Raw genomic sequence first — 15352 nt, 5'->3', positions numbered from 1 at the left:
TGTTTTCTCCTCAGAGAGTTTTGGCTTTATCTAATATATTTTGAGCTCATAGTTGAATGTGATGAGGTGGTGTACCAACAATAACAACAGCCACATGTGGATATATATCTACTTGCTTAACTCTGTTGGAAGATTCTCTTTACCAGCTGAATTATCTGAGTGCTTGTCAAATAGCAGTTAATCGTAAATGTATGATTTCTTTCTAAATTCTCCATTCTATTCCACTGAATTTCTCTGGTTTTATATTTTCTTTCTCTCTCTCTCTCTCTCTCTCTCTTCCTTCCTTCCTTTCTTCTTTCTCCTTCTCCTCCTCCTCCTCCTCTTCTTTTTCAAGACACAGTTTCTCTGTGTAGCCCTTGGGTGTCTTGGAACTCACTCTGTAGATCAGGCTGGCCTTGAACTCAGAGATCCACCAGCCTCTGCCTCCCGAGTGCTGAGGTTAAAGGTGTGCGCCACTACCACCTTTTGAAAAGAGTTTGAAATAAGGAAATAATTTCCTCCATCTTTGTGGGTTTTTTTTTCTTCATTTGTCTAATCCTGGGCCTCCTGAATATTCATTCCTGCGAATGTTATGATCTATATATTCATCTGCCTAAAAGGAAATTGACACTTGATAAGGATTGTCTTGGATTTATTGGTCTGTTTTGAGAATATTACCATCTTAATAATATTAAGGCTTCTGACCCATAATGTTCTCTTTCCTTATTTAGATATCTTCTGATTTCTTTCAATAGTACTTTGAACTTTTCTTTGAGACAGGGTCTCACTATGTGCCTTGGCTGGCCGGGGTCTCACTTAGACCAGGCTGGTCACAGAGATCCACCTGCCTCTGCCACCCTCCCACACCCCGACCCCGACCCCCGAGTGCTGGGGTCAAAGTTGTGACCTCCCAACCGGGTAGGCTACTTCATATTTTTGGTGCAGCAGCCTGGAGCACTTCCTGAGCATGACACCTACCACTTTTGATCTTGTGATAATTCACTTCCATGTCATTTTAAAATGATTTATTGCTGGATTTTGGCAGTAAGTTTATTTGCATATTATTTCTGGCAGGACATTAACCGCCTTCAGTTGTTACATGTGTGGCTTAAGAGTTGTATACAGTTGTGTCATCTACAAGGACTTTTGTTTCTTTCCCTTTTCTTGCCCTGGTAGGACGCCCTGGTTTTCCTGTGGAAGGAGGAAACTGGAAGTCACTGGGCATTAGGTCTTTCACTCTTGCATTTACCCTCATCATTATCTTAAACTATTCCATTTACTTTGTGACATGGTTTAATCTTGCTAGGACCTTATCCTACTTTTAGCCTCTCATACAAATCATGCAAAAAACCAGACTTTATTACTGTCTTCTGGGAGTGTTTACCCTTGAACAAGGACAGGGAAAATAATAGTTGGCCTGGTTCTTAGGGGCTGGCAAAGACTCCACATACAGTCTGACTCTGGGTATTCAGAATTAGTGAGTTCTAGGGATTGAACCTGCATTGACTTGATGCTAGACACCCTACTAAGCTACACCACCACCACCCCGGCACCCAGCCCTCCCCTTTACTTCTTTCAATTTTGAAGCAGTCTCACTGGGTTGCCTGGCAGCCTTGAACTTAGAGGTCCTCCTCCTTCACCCTCCAAGCAGCCTGATTACAGGCCTGCACCCTGGCCTTCTAAGAGACCTTCAGAATGTCTAAGGTAAAAGTAGATCAGCCGAAGTGAATTGGTGCCAATACCTCTGTGTACTCTTGGAAGTCCAGATGTCGGCTGGGAAGTGCCTGCAGGAAAGCCAGCCTTCTACAATCTTGTGTGTCCCTATTTTTGGTACATAAGCAGCCTCAGAGAAAGTAGAAAAGGCTAGAGGGAAACAATACAGTGAATTAGCATGCTCAGAACCCAAGACAGGACATTCGCTAGATAAGCTGGACTGTGCAACCTGAGCTGCAAGGGAAGATCTGTTCTTTAGGATGTTGGTTATATCCATTTGGCCATGAGATCCATGGAAACCTGGCACTTCTGCAGGCCAAGGTAGTCAGCTGGTAATGTTTCTGACTTAATGCCAACTGACTACCTGTTTCCTGTTGCCGGAACTGAACCTCAAAATATACTAAGAAAGGCAGAGCAGGTTATTGGGGTATGACTCAAACCGCGTGGCTTCTAAATTCTTTTTCTCTCTTAAAGGTGAAGGACATGGGTGGGGTGGTGAATCAGACATAGTCAAAACACTGAGGCATATTGCAGTCAGATCCATTTCATTTTATTATGAACAAACACAACCTCAGATGAGTAGAAATACTTTCAGAGTTGGTATTAATGAAAATTATTAATTACAAATAACTACTGTTGCACATAATAAAGGAAAAAAATCCCACCCAAGGAAGGAAATGGAGTCCTGCATGTTTTCATAGCAATGAGTATACATTATCTAACGCATCCATTCAATCTCTGAAAAGAATGATGTAGATTAACAATGTCATCTGGGACATAGGCACGTGTCAAGTCCATGGTGGACACAGTTACTATAAAAATGTGCAGGACTTAAATATTCCTCTGCTGAGGATCCCCAAATGTTTTATAAAGAGCATTTAGCCATGCTCAAACCTACCCACTGAGGTAGGTCAGGATTATTATCCCAGTTTCACAGAAGTAATACTGAGTCACATTATTGTTAAGTGACATGTCCAGTGCTATGGTTTGAGTTTGTCCCATAGTTCAAGGGTTGGAAACTTAATCCCCAATGCAACAGTGTTGACAGCTGGGACCATTAAGAGCTGATTAGGTCGGGAGGGCATTTCCCTCGCTAACATCCCCTTATCCAAGGAGTGAATTCATTGTCACAGTGGGACTGTCACCAAAAAATTGAGCGTGGTAGGAGGCCCTGGCCTTCACCACCAGCAAAACATGGCCACCGCTTTCTTAACTAACTTTCCTACTAACCTATTTCAACTAAAGAAGACACTCAGGATACTAGCAAACCGTGAAGAAAAGCTTTCACTTTAAATGCTACAACCAGCGTTTAATCTCAAAACAAAGAGCAAAACCTACAAATCACATACGTTCAAATTACTTCCACCATCCATCAGCTATGGGCACTTCATCAAAACAGCCTTAAGAAAAATTCCCAAAATGAAGCCCCAAGGGAATGCTGCAAACTGATGTACAGTGACTCCTCCAGCCAGGTCAGCTGATACCGCCACATTTACAGGCTCTCCATCCAATTTTAAGGGACTCCACAGAGGCAGCGAGTGCAAGCTCCCAAGCAACAGATTAAAGAGGTAAGGCACCCAAGTCAGACTTTAGCATGTCCACAAGGCGAGGACTGTTAGGAAGTCATTCAATCCGATCTTAGTTTCTTATTAATGTATCACTTGATTTGAGCTTTAGAATCTTGAAAGCAGTATTCCTTAGTGAGCTGGTACACCCTTATCGGCAGCTACATGTGTAATGGGGTTCTCAGCCACGGCATGGTTCAGATCCATGGGGCAGGCTTAGAAGAGAAAATTGCTTTTGTTTTTCACATATTATTTAAGTGGGCACCTGCTAACCAGCGGAACTAAAATCACCCAGAAGGCATTTCCAAGGAATAGGGCCACAGGTCAGTAAATACACTGCAATCTCCCAAGAATTCTATTTTAGCAAACAGCTAAAGGATAAGGCTGCTTTCATGTGGGCACATAGAGGTCCTGAAGCCTTTATTCCACCAATACAGGAAGACTGTTCCCTCTAACCACTGGGGCGCAGTAGTATCTTAGCATTTGGTACACTACACAGCCAGTCTCAATACAGCAGACCCACACTTCTGCAGTGCTGACTGAGCTACAGGGATAATACGCCAATTAGTTTGCTGAACAAAACCTTTTTTTGCAAAGTCCATGGCATCTCGATCTCCTATCTTAGCCAAAGCTTTGCAGCAGACCGTGGCTCCAGGTATAGGGGATTCCAACTGAGGCACTTAAGAACACAGACCTGGGTTCTTGTGCTTCACATTTAGCCAACGTGTCGCCCAGGAGTACTGAGGAGCCCAGGGAGCTTTGCTGAACATTCGGAGAGCACTGAGCATGCTCTGCCCTGACTCACCTAGAGGCTAAAAACCAGGAACTGTGTCTCGCCCTTCCCCGGCTCACTGGCACAACAGGACTATTTGTTTTGGAATGACTCATGAGAAAAAGAGCCTCTCTGAGTCAGGGATGTTTTTAGAAAGTTTGCCAAACTTTTTCTTTACAGTTCCCAGAGTGTCAGAAGCCTAAGGGATAGAGGTGGAGGACTTGAAAGTCACCGGAAAGGGGACAGCCAGCTCTACTTACTACTGATGCAGCGTCCTATCTCTGAACGAGAAGCCACGGGGACTGCACATTTACTGCCTGTAAATACACAGGACAGTTCTGTCTAGAGCAAGACTAAATGTCAAAGAAGAAAGAAAAAAAAACAAAACAAACAAACAAACAAAAAAACCCAACAAACCAAAACAACAACAAAAAAACCCACACACAACCCAAACCACAAAAATGGGTAGGAAAAAGAGGCAGATGCGGTAGAACTAAGAGAGTTTGGGCCATGTGTCACAGGCAAAGTCCTCCATGTAGGCTAGATGGCCAGAGCGCCAATGAGGCATGAGTCAGTACTGTAAGAGAAGGCTTACGATAGAAAAGAGCTAATATCTAACCTGTTTCACTAGAACACCTCAAAACTTTGAAGCCCCGTGGCAATGTGTCCCCAGCAGCTTCCCTTTGGAAGGTTATGAGGAGCTACCTTACAATGCCTTCCAACTTCTCCACCTGCTGCCCAACAGTGGGAGGGACAGACAACATGTTCAGCATCTCCTTTTCGGAGGGAAGCACTCTGAGTATTTGCAAGTTCCGGGACAGACTTTATGTCTCTTCAGTTGTAAGTGTGGCTTAAGTTCAACTCTTAAAATGCTTCCATTGTTCAATGTATAGAAATGCCACAGCCATCCTTAATTTATGGGAGCAACCAGACGGAAGAGCAGGAATTAAAAGTTGGGCGTGCAACTCACAGAATGCTCAAAACTATGAGTGACTGTCCCCATCAATTCCAAGCATGCCTCACCCAAAGATCTCTGGCTCTCATGCCCTTATAATCACTTTTTATTTATTTATTTGACGTCTCACCAACTAGCCCTGGATGACCTTGAACTCAAGAGATCCAATTGCCTCTTCCTCTCAAGTGCTGTGATTTAAGGCATATGCCACCCACCACGCCTGGCCCTAAGTCCTTATTATTAAAGGAGAAGAAATTCTTTCTCATTAGAGACCACCTTCCCTACAGTTTTTGTTACTTTTTTACTTTTTTTGTTTGTTTTTTTAAATCTTCAGCCTAAACTACACTGAGATACTGATGTGTTACTTGTACTCCAATGTCACCAAGTCCCATGGCTGTCACCTCCTCAGAATTAGGAGAGGAGGCATGCTGTGTAGAAAGGCCCACTGCCTCTGCGAGACAACAGCTGAGCCTGACCACACAAGACTCCCTCTCCCACGTCTTTGATGAATCATAGCCTACATGCCGAATTTGGCCCCTTAAGATTTACCTTCCATTCCATCTGGCAAGGCCAGGGCTAAAAATATCAGAAGAAATCTCTGCAGATTTTCTTGTATCTCTAACTCAGAACAGCTTAAGAGTTGAGGGTGGAGCAGAAACCATTACTTTTAGACCCTTGGAAAGTTGGTATGCTCTGGAAGGCGAACACTGACCTACGGTGGAGCAGCGGCTGGCTTGGGAGGCGATGAGAAATGAGGTCAACAGGAACAAAGCAAAGAAAAAGACAACGAAAAGAGAAGATCAGCTTAGCATCGGAAGGGAAGAGCTGTTGATTTCCGATACTTGTCCATTTTACAATACTGTACCAGAATGGGTTAACGTCATCATTTTAGCATCTGGGTAGCAATACTCAGTAGTTAATTAACAGAACATTAAGCCTCTGCCAAGCTGGCTTTTGGAACAGAAACTGGAAGACCCCAAACTCAGCCACTCTTGCAGCTCCCATCTCCAGTTCTTTTGATCCTGGCCAAGACAGCGGCCCTGGACACTCTCTTCCGGTCATAAGCCAGGCCCAGGGCAGCCATGCAGTCGATGAAGAACGTGGTGAAGTTGATGTGCCAGCGGTACTCACTGGCAGAGTAGTCGTAGGGGAAGGCGTGGTGGTAGTTATGGAAGCCCTCGCCTGGAACAGAAGCGTGGAGAACAGAAGCAGTTAGGGCCTCGGTGATTGCTGCCTCCTGCTCTTTCCACACCTCTTACCTAGCGGGTTCCTTAGACCTTGGAGAATCAGACTGCAGGTGGGTGGGTGACTAGATAAATCTGTTATCTTTTACTCTGAGCAAACAGACACCCTCAAAGGCACAGTTCCACTTATAATATGGGATCTACACATCTTAACCAAATCACTCCATTTCTAAGGATCTTAGCACTGTAGAGGGTAGGTGATTTATTTCAAACATGAATTAAAGTGCATGAACAATGGTAGGCCTCTGAAAAGAAGGCTATGTGCAAATGGTAAAAAGGAAAGTATTTTAAATTCATTGTTAATCTTTGCATGTGTGATACACATGCATACATGCCATAGCATGCCTGGGGTAGTCAGCTTGCACTTTCCTTTCTACTATGTGGGTCCCAGGGGTCAAACTCAGGCTGGTCAGGCTTGGCGAGCAAATGCCCTTGCCTGCTGGACCATCATGCCAACCCAGAAAAGGTACTGTTAGTAATAGCCAACCTAGCCTAAGTTAACGAGTGTTATAGGAAGATTGCACCCATCAACAGAGCCATTGGATGACCACTGTCGCTTTCACTAAAGAGAAGAAGCCATAGGTCACTGCAGGGAAAACTAACTCCAGGCCTTTGTCAAACTCTTCTTGGGAAGGGCAGGAAGATGTGGGCACAGGTCACAGGGGCATGAGTTCATTCATCCTGACAGCTGGGGCTGGATTTACAGGCCGGATCCACGACAATCAAGCTGATCTGGTAAGATTCCCAAGCAATGTTGTGGGGGAGGGGAACCCTAGTACAAAACAGAGAAAACAAAAACAAAGGACAAGACATGTGGGGAGGGGGGGGAGTGGGAAGACTGAGTGCTAACGGCCACCACAGGCATCACTATGAATAAGTCAAGTCCAAGTACACTAGAGGTAAAAGCACTATCCATGGGACGTACTTGAAATGTATTGCACTAAACTGCAATCATTCTGCCTTTGTTTGTTTGTGTGTTTGAGACAGGGTTTCTCTGTGTAGCTTTGGAGCCTGTCCTGGATCTCGCTCTGTAAACCAGGCTGGCCTCAAACTCACAGAGATCTGCCTGGCTCTTGAGTGCTGGGATTAAAGGTGTGTGCCACCACCGCCTTGCCTTTTATACAGCATGGCTAAATAAAAACATGAGACTTGTATTCATGGACACGACCCTCCTTTTCTATGTACGATCCCCAGCAGTGAGTGAGATTGCAGATCTGTCAGAGGTAACTAGGAAATGGAAAAAACTCAAAAGGGCCCATTATGGCAGACTTTTACCCATTCCCCAGAAGTTACAGCCTCTTAAAAGGCTTCCCCAGTAAAATTATCCCCAGTGTTATAGTGGGAAATAGACAAAAATCAGATCATTCTGACTTCTCTGGCTCCTGGCCAAGCATCTCCAGCAGCAAGCTGCCAGATGTGGTCATGCTGGCAACTTACCCACAGCTCCCATTGAAACCAGGATATTCTCCCGAGAGCTAATGTTCTTGTCGTAGGGCCGATATCCATAGAGGTGGGCGGCACTGTTCACCAGCCAGGTGGCATTGAGCACCACAGCGTATCGCAAGAAGGTGCTGACGCATAAGCTGTTCACGAAAGTTTCACCCCAGCAATACCAGGGCACCAGCGTGGGCAGGATGAAGCACATCAGCAGGAGGCCAGGCTTGTAGTATCTACAATGAGATTGTACATTTTAGAGTCCGTGGAGAGAGGACTCTCACACTTCCGTGGGCTGTCCACTCCTGGCAGGCAGGGTTGTTCTTTCCTTATACCTTGAGTGAAAAAAGAGTAGCAGGAACCAGGCCCCCCAAGATGTGGTGGGAAATCTGAGGGCACATGCTGTTACCTTTCCATGTAGATGGGGCAATACAGATACAATAAATGACTCTGCTATCACAGTTGCTTCCTGGGCTGCTGTTGACTTGACCTGCCTTTGTGTTTTGCGTTCATGACCACTGGAGTCTTATTAGGTGTAGTGTGTGGTGTCATGCCTCTACTTCCTGCTATGAGCATTCTTAGCTCTGAGTGTCCCACACCAACTGCAGACCTCCGGCCCTACAGCAACACTAGCCCTCTCCATCATGAAGGCCAGATTCCAAGGGAACCGACTCCTGTAGTCATGCCTTCCATGTTCACATCACAGTAAGCTTCCTGCACCAAACGCCTTTCTGTCAGCTCCGACCTCGGGTTCCTTGGCTTAGGCTTCTCCTACCATCTAACTTGTGCCTCTGCCATGAGTGGGCAACAGCCTCGTGCTGCTAAAGGACCCATTAGGAACTCTACTGCGATAGGAACCACTCGAAGTCTGCATGTAGGACCCCTCAATGGGAAGGGCATCAGCAATGTCGTGACCGGTCTTCTTATCTCTCACACCCTGAACTTCAAGCAGAGGGCTTCATTCCTGGAACATTCCTGGAACCTCTTTGCATTCTGCCTACATAGTCCCCCTCTGAAACCTGTGATGTCTCCATGCAGCTGGGGATTCAACATCACTTCTCCTAAGCCCTTTCCTGAACTTCTTCAATGAGACTCTCCCTGCTCTTCGTATCTGTCCAGTAGAGACATAGTAGGCTACCTACCCCTTCAAGATGAGATCTCCATTACACTCAGTTCTATGTCCTTTTCTCTAGGGCAATAACAGGCTTTTTGTTTTGTTTTGCATTTAATTGTTCCAATCAGATAACACATACAAAGAAAAATTAGTTGATTTCTGTAGCCCATAGGACATTAAAAAATAGGTTTTAAAATGATCTAAACATGTAAACCCATTAAGTCATGGCTTTAATTTTACAATTCCTAAAGAAAAAAAGGCAGAGTGTAAATCCCACATTCCCGGGGCCATCCCCCTGACTCACCTCCTCTGGAACATGACCAGCTTCTCAGCTTTGAGGTCAGACATGTCCAGTTTTCCACCCTTCTCTTTGACAGCCGGGTGTTTGCGCACGAGCAGCCAGCCCACGTGAGAGAAGAAAAAGCCACGTCGAGAATTGTGAGGGTCAGCGTGTGTTTCTGAGAACTTGTGGTGGGCGCGGTGATCTCGGGCCCATTCATACACATCATTCTGGAGGGACAGGAAAGAGGACCCCAGTATTGAGAAGAGATGCCCCCCTGGGGGAATGCAAGGGCCCAGAACTCTCAGCCTAAACCACAAAATCCACAGGACTCTGGCTCAAGATATGCACAGGGCGAAGGTGAGGGGCTCTCCTCTGCTTCACAGTTGCCTTAAAAGTACGTACAGAAAAGCAACTTAAAAGTCCCAGAACAGGAACAGCATGGTTACTTCCTGAGGCTGTACAGAAGGGAGAGAGCAGATAAGCAGCCCTCATGTTTCATTGGTAAGTAAGATGGTGGATTTTTTTTTTTAAAAGTTCATCCTTTTATGTGTGTGTGTGTGTGAATATAGGTGCATATACACCACAGCACATGTGTGGTCGGAGAATAACTTTCAGGAATCAACTCTCTCCTTCCACACAGCAGGCTCTAGGGATCAAGCCCAGGTCATCAGGATTGCACAGAAATCACCTTTTTCCACTGAGCCATTTTGATGATCCACATAGCAGCTTTTCAGACAGTGACTATGGAACAGAGTGCATGTGGAATATCTTATCTTCTGGCTTGGAGTATGAGGCAAGCGGCCTTGGGTCTAGGGTGCTACTCTATAAAAGAGGTGAGGAATGCCAACCAAGGCCAGAGTTAACGCATGAGCATGGGCACATTTCCAAAGGCCCCCTGCACTTGTCTGGGTCCTCCCATACCTTCAAGAGTACACCAGTGTCTCTTCCTTCCCTTTGTCCTCAAGAATCTTGTAAAGTTGCTAGGCCAGAGACAATTGGGCATATCTGGTGAGCACCTCAAATCTTAGTAAGAGGGGATTAATTTGGTTTCCTAGTTTCCTCTTGCTACAAATTAAACCCACCACTGGCTATCCTGTGTCCTTAAAGCTCAGTAGCCACAAGAGTCCCCTCCCAAGACTCTATCCTAATTCAGCTAAAGTCTAAAGTCTGTTGTTTGAACAATCTTCAAGATGTTTCACTTTCCACCATAGCCTCGCACAGGACTGCAGTGTTGACGGAACCCATCTCTGGACGTCTCCTCGTCTGTAAAGGGTAGTAACAGTATCTGCTACCTCAAACTATAAGGACTTAAGTCTATGTTAAATGTTTAGTGTCTGGTGTAAAATGACAGTGCTCCAGGGTCTATGACACATCACCTTCTGTCCCACTGTGGTATAATCTGAGACAGTGACCTTAATGGGGGAGTGAACTGTTCACTTACGGTCTAGGAAATCAGGGTCAGTACCTGACTCTTGTGCCCCATCCTTTATATTGAAGACCCACAACAGCCACACTGTGTGACACCACAGGGACCTTGAAAACTGACCCAGCACTTTGGGGACCCTTTCGTATTTCCCTTCTCAGTGACTCTACGGTATATGGATTTCAGCACTGAGTCTGCGCTCTAGGTGACCACAGGGGACTAGAAAGGGTGATGACTGTCCACAGTAACAGCACAGCTTCTCACCTGGAAAGCCATGGTGTTGGCAATGATGAGGAAGAGCCGCAGGGGCAGCCGAGCCTTGTAAGTTCGGTGGCTCCACAGGCGATGAGCCCCGGCTGTGATGCCCAAGGCACTGATGACATAGTACAAATATGCTGTAGGACGAGAAAGTGGGGTGTCACCAACAGACCAGTTCCATAAGGGAAGGATGCCAAAGACAGTTTCTGAGCACCAGTCAGGTTCTTGTTTAGCCTTTGGGTAAAGGTCTGGTTTTCTCTGAAGCCCTGAGATGCCTTAGTCTGTGAAACCTCGGTGATTTTACCACTTTATGCCACCGGTGGTGACGAGTATATCAGGGCATCCTCCTAGGGCCTATCTTCTTTGACCTCTAGCTGTCCTTGAAGGTATTCTGGTCAGGGAACTGCATTTCTCAACCTAGAACCCACAACCAAGGGCATATGTGAAACAACAGCCAGAGCCTTGTGGGCAACGGCTAGTTGGAGGAAACGCTGATCAGTGAACTGTACACACGCGGCTTTTCCAGCGGGCACAAAGCCACTTCAACACGGTGGCAGTATAGGGAATAGTCAGATTTGCAGAGCGGCTCAAACATTACCAAGGATAATAAGTCCCATATTCTCCACATACCTCGAACTAGGTGTGTGCTACTGGTACCATACATTTCTGTTAAAGATGCCGATTCTGGATGGGAAGGGTCTGTCTACTGTTTGAAGGTGGGTTTTCTGTCTCCCTCCCTTGTTTCAGTTCTACTATCCAGCCCCCAAGATCTGTGTGCCCAGCTCCTGTCTCTCCTTGGCCATGCTCCTGTCTATGGGAAATGCTCAAGGCTGGCAGATGAGCACCGCCTCGCTGTCCCTGAGGAAGTACCAGTCACAGTCCGACTGGGAAAGAGGGCAGCAGTTCATCCACATGAACCCTCCATTAGCACAACTAGGAAACAGGCTGGGGCCTTGGTAGAAATGGCTAATGCTGGTTCCCTCCCAAAGAACACCAGGAAACAAAGGACCATCGGAGCCTACAGAACTTAGTTGCTATTGGAGACACCACACATTGCACAAAGTGCTCTATGCCCTTCTGCAGACACAGTAACTTTCCTAAGAAGACTCTCTTCTCCTTCCTCACTTCCTGTCCCTCCTACATGATCCCAGGGGAGCAACAGACAACCTACTAAGGGAAACTCTGACCATACTTATGTCTGGAAAATCCTAAGGGAACCAGACAGGGGAGCTTTAGGCAAAGCAGACGTCCTCGGTGGAACACCAAGGAAACACGTGCACGTGGTTCATGCTGCAGATGACCCAGACAAATTGAATCCAAAAGCACAGATATTCTATAACAGGGGGTGATGGTGGTGCAGGGGGTGATGGTGGAGGGTGGACCACAGGACACATGGGAGCCCACACAGAACCCAGGCAGTCTTAAGCCTCCTTAGTATACCTCCCAGTCTAGCACAGAAGAGACTTAGATCCCTTTCCTGTCTCCCAGAGGAAAGTGTCCACAACAGTGGGTAGGAAACACCTCATAGCTTTCAATTCAGAAATGGGCTGGGGGGAGTTTTGCCCATTAAGGCTCTCAGTGTTGCCAAAGATGTCTATTCAGCTCTGGGGTTCTAGAGTCCACGAAGGTACAGAAGACTCTTCAAACAGCCGAGCCAGGAACAAGGCTGGCAGGACACAAGGCTAATAATCTACTGAAGGATCCCATTCTTACTCTCAACAAAGATGTGTTGTCAAGATCAGGAGTGGACCTGAAACACCCTCAAGGACCATATCTGAACATTTGAAGACCTGGGAGGACTGAGGTGGAGGCAGCTAACACTCAGACAACCAGCCCTTCTGTATATACACTGTCCTCCAAGAGAGCTGCCATTAGTGCTCATACTCCAATGTGCTCCAGAAAACCTCCCACCTCAGAACCCCTTGCTCATGGCCCCTCCGAGAGCAGCAAGAGGGAGCAGGCTCTCCTTTCCGGTTCAGAGGTGGAACCACCCGCGAAGTACATGTGTGTATCAAGGAGGCAACAGCACCACCAGCCTGTACCCGTGGAGCTGAATTAGGCAGCTCGGTGACATGGTGGCACACTCATACATGCCAACCGTCTGAAGGTTGGGGCTGCTCAAGGCTCTGTCCCTGCCAAGGAGGCCTGTGTTAGGTATGGTGTTTGGTGGGGAAGGGTCCCTAGCACTGTGTGGGCACAGCAGATGAGCAGGCAGAATAGAAGGGCAAACACTCCTGCAACCTTACTTTATTTTAAGAATGGTTTGTTGCCTGGCTCGTGCCAAAACCTGGAGCCATACATACACCCTTTGCACTTGGATATACAGGAGGCCTGCTCTGGCTGGCCAGGCAGAGGGCTCCAAACAGCTGAGCTTATAACCCCCTTCTGTTCTCTCTTTCTAAATAGTATCGAGCGGCTCTTACCCTCACTGGGCTCAACACGGTGCCACCATGAGGCCCCTGGTCTAGTTCTTGGTTCCAAAGTTCCTTAAGCAGGGCCTGCATCTTTTGTGGCAGGCAGGGCTGGGACAGGTGCCGTCACGTGAATCATACAGAAAAGCTTATTCAGTGGCCTCAGCATCACTGTTAAGAGATTCTTAAAATTCAAGCCGCCCTCCCCACCCCCAATCCTAATCGCACTAGGCTCTTTTCCCTGCCCAGTTGGTCCATAGGGAACCAAAAAGAAAGGGCTGCTGCCTTGGGTCAGAGGCTACCTCATTAAAGAGCAAGAAGAAACCTGAGGTACTGGCCCAGAACACGGGGAGCTGCTCACCGAAGAGGCAGGTGTAGACCTTGCAGGAGGGAACCAGTGTGATCCCATACAGGGCCCCCAAGTGCAGCAGAGCCATGAGGATGATGTTCCTCCAGACGTACTCCAGCTTGGGCGGGGGCCCCTCCTCATCCTGGTAGCTGGGGTCATATAAGTCATCTTTTATTTCGGGGCGAACATCTGCTCCCCAGTGGTGAGGATTCTTTTCAAATTTCTCTCCTTCATTCTGCTGTCCCCCAGAGGGGGGCGCTGTGATAGTGGTGGTGGCTGAGTAGGAGCCAGACATCTGCCAGGAGAGGGGGTGGAGAATTAGGTCTGCAAACGCGTGGGGGCAGCAGGGGGTACTTTCCTCTAATGTAACTGCGGGAAAGACGCAATACCGGCCATACCCCAGTGCCAAGGTTGCATGACTGCACAGTACCACGAAATGGAACAAGGGGAAGTTTCCTGAAATGTGCAGAGTGGAGGCGATAAACCTTACGCTCAAGGGGCAGGACAGATGTTTTATTAGCAGCACCCTTAGCAACTCACAAAGGAAACCTTGCAAGTATCGAAAAAGGGTCAGGTTTTACTTTAAAGACTGCCCTGAGTAAAAGTCTGGTTACCACCCGGTAGAGAAACAATCATTCAAGGTAGAAAAACTCCGAAATGATGGCTAAATGCTCCCAGATGCTCTGAACTCTCTCCAACCCCCAACCAGCCACCCACCTAGGTGTCTAATCTGCAAAAGTCCAATCCGAACCCACCAACCTGAGAGGGAGGGGCCGTTTGGGGGGAGCTCACCTCCTGCAGTATGTGGGCTGGCATCTCTGCGTCGGGTGCTGGGGTCACGCTCCCAGGGATGAGAACGCGCAGCGAGCTTCAGACCCCCAGGGACTGAAGGTGCTAGGACTAAGTTTCTGCAGCCCACTGGCGCAGAGACTATATAAGCCCAGGGCCAGAGCTGGCAGTGAGGTAATCGTGTCCTATATTTCCTTAGGTTGCTTTATTGATCAATGACCAGATCCAAAATCAAAAGCTAGCTGGCCAGCGCAGCCGCGGGCGGAGATAAAGATAGGAAATGAGAGGACCGCCAAAATCGCAGCTTGCAGCCACCGGTGTTGAGGAGTCGGAATACTGCAGACACCAACACCGCATTGTCCCATCCCCAGCCAGGCGGAGGGGGGAGATGCTAATGAGGCTTTCGTAAACTCTGGCTCATCATTGGCCGACGGGAATTTGGTACCACCTCGGTCTGCTGCTCTCATTGGCTCTGCACAATCTGCTGTTCCCTCTGCCTCCAACTCCTCCCCCTCCTGCCTTCTTTTTCTGCCACTTGGCTTCTCACCCATCCCCCGCTGACCCTCCACCCAGCCCCCACCCTGCCACGGGGGCGCTTCGGCGCTCTCTCTGGGAGAGAAGACTCAATCCAGCAGTGGGGGTTGGCTTCCAGGCCAAGAAGACCCTGCGAGGTACATAAAGGTTGCACAGTTGGGGAAGCCACGATAGCGCCGACCACTCATAACTCCATCCGGTCTTGGCATTTCCAGAGGCGCATGGGAGGAGAAATGGCTACCACCGACAGAGAGCAAAGCTGAGCCGGGCCTGCTGGCCCGCCTCCCTCCCCAACGGGCGCCCCTGTAGACCCTGCTGGAACAATGGCTCTGCCTCGCCCACCAGCTCCAGGATGCTTACCAGATAATACTCGGAGCTCTGGTGCCTTAATCAAGTTTCCATAGATCTGTGGCCTGCCCATACACACAAGGCGCAGTTACTGAGGTCACTGTACACAGCCACGATCAGTCGGCAGTATCCAACCCCACTCCCATCTTCATGCTTTCCAAATGCACGTGGCACCTTTGGG

General features: G+C 47.8%; 1 protein-coding gene across 1 annotated transcript; it reads right to left on the bottom strand.

Moving 5' to 3' along the window:
• Positions 1–5795: 5795 nt before the first annotated feature.
• Positions 5796–14658, bottom strand: LOC118571203 (stearoyl-CoA desaturase 2). Its single transcript, XM_036170163.1, has 6 exons — positions 14293–14658; positions 13513–13795; positions 10747–10877; positions 9081–9286; positions 7666–7898; positions 5796–6166 (listed from the first exon to the last, which is right to left on the bottom strand). Exons 1-6 carry the CDS (start codon positions 14314–14316, stop codon positions 5967–5969), a joined length of 1077 nt encoding a protein of 358 aa, XP_036026056.1. The 5' UTR covers positions 14317–14658; the 3' UTR covers positions 5796–5966.
• Positions 14659–15352: the final 694 nt, after the last annotated feature.

The sequence above is a fragment of the Onychomys torridus genome, chromosome 1 (assembly GCF_903995425.1).
Source record: "Onychomys torridus chromosome 1, mOncTor1.1, whole genome shotgun sequence".
Taxonomy (NCBI): domain Eukaryota; kingdom Metazoa; phylum Chordata; class Mammalia; order Rodentia; family Cricetidae; genus Onychomys; species Onychomys torridus.
This window is presented reverse-complemented; position numbering and strand designations above follow the sequence as displayed.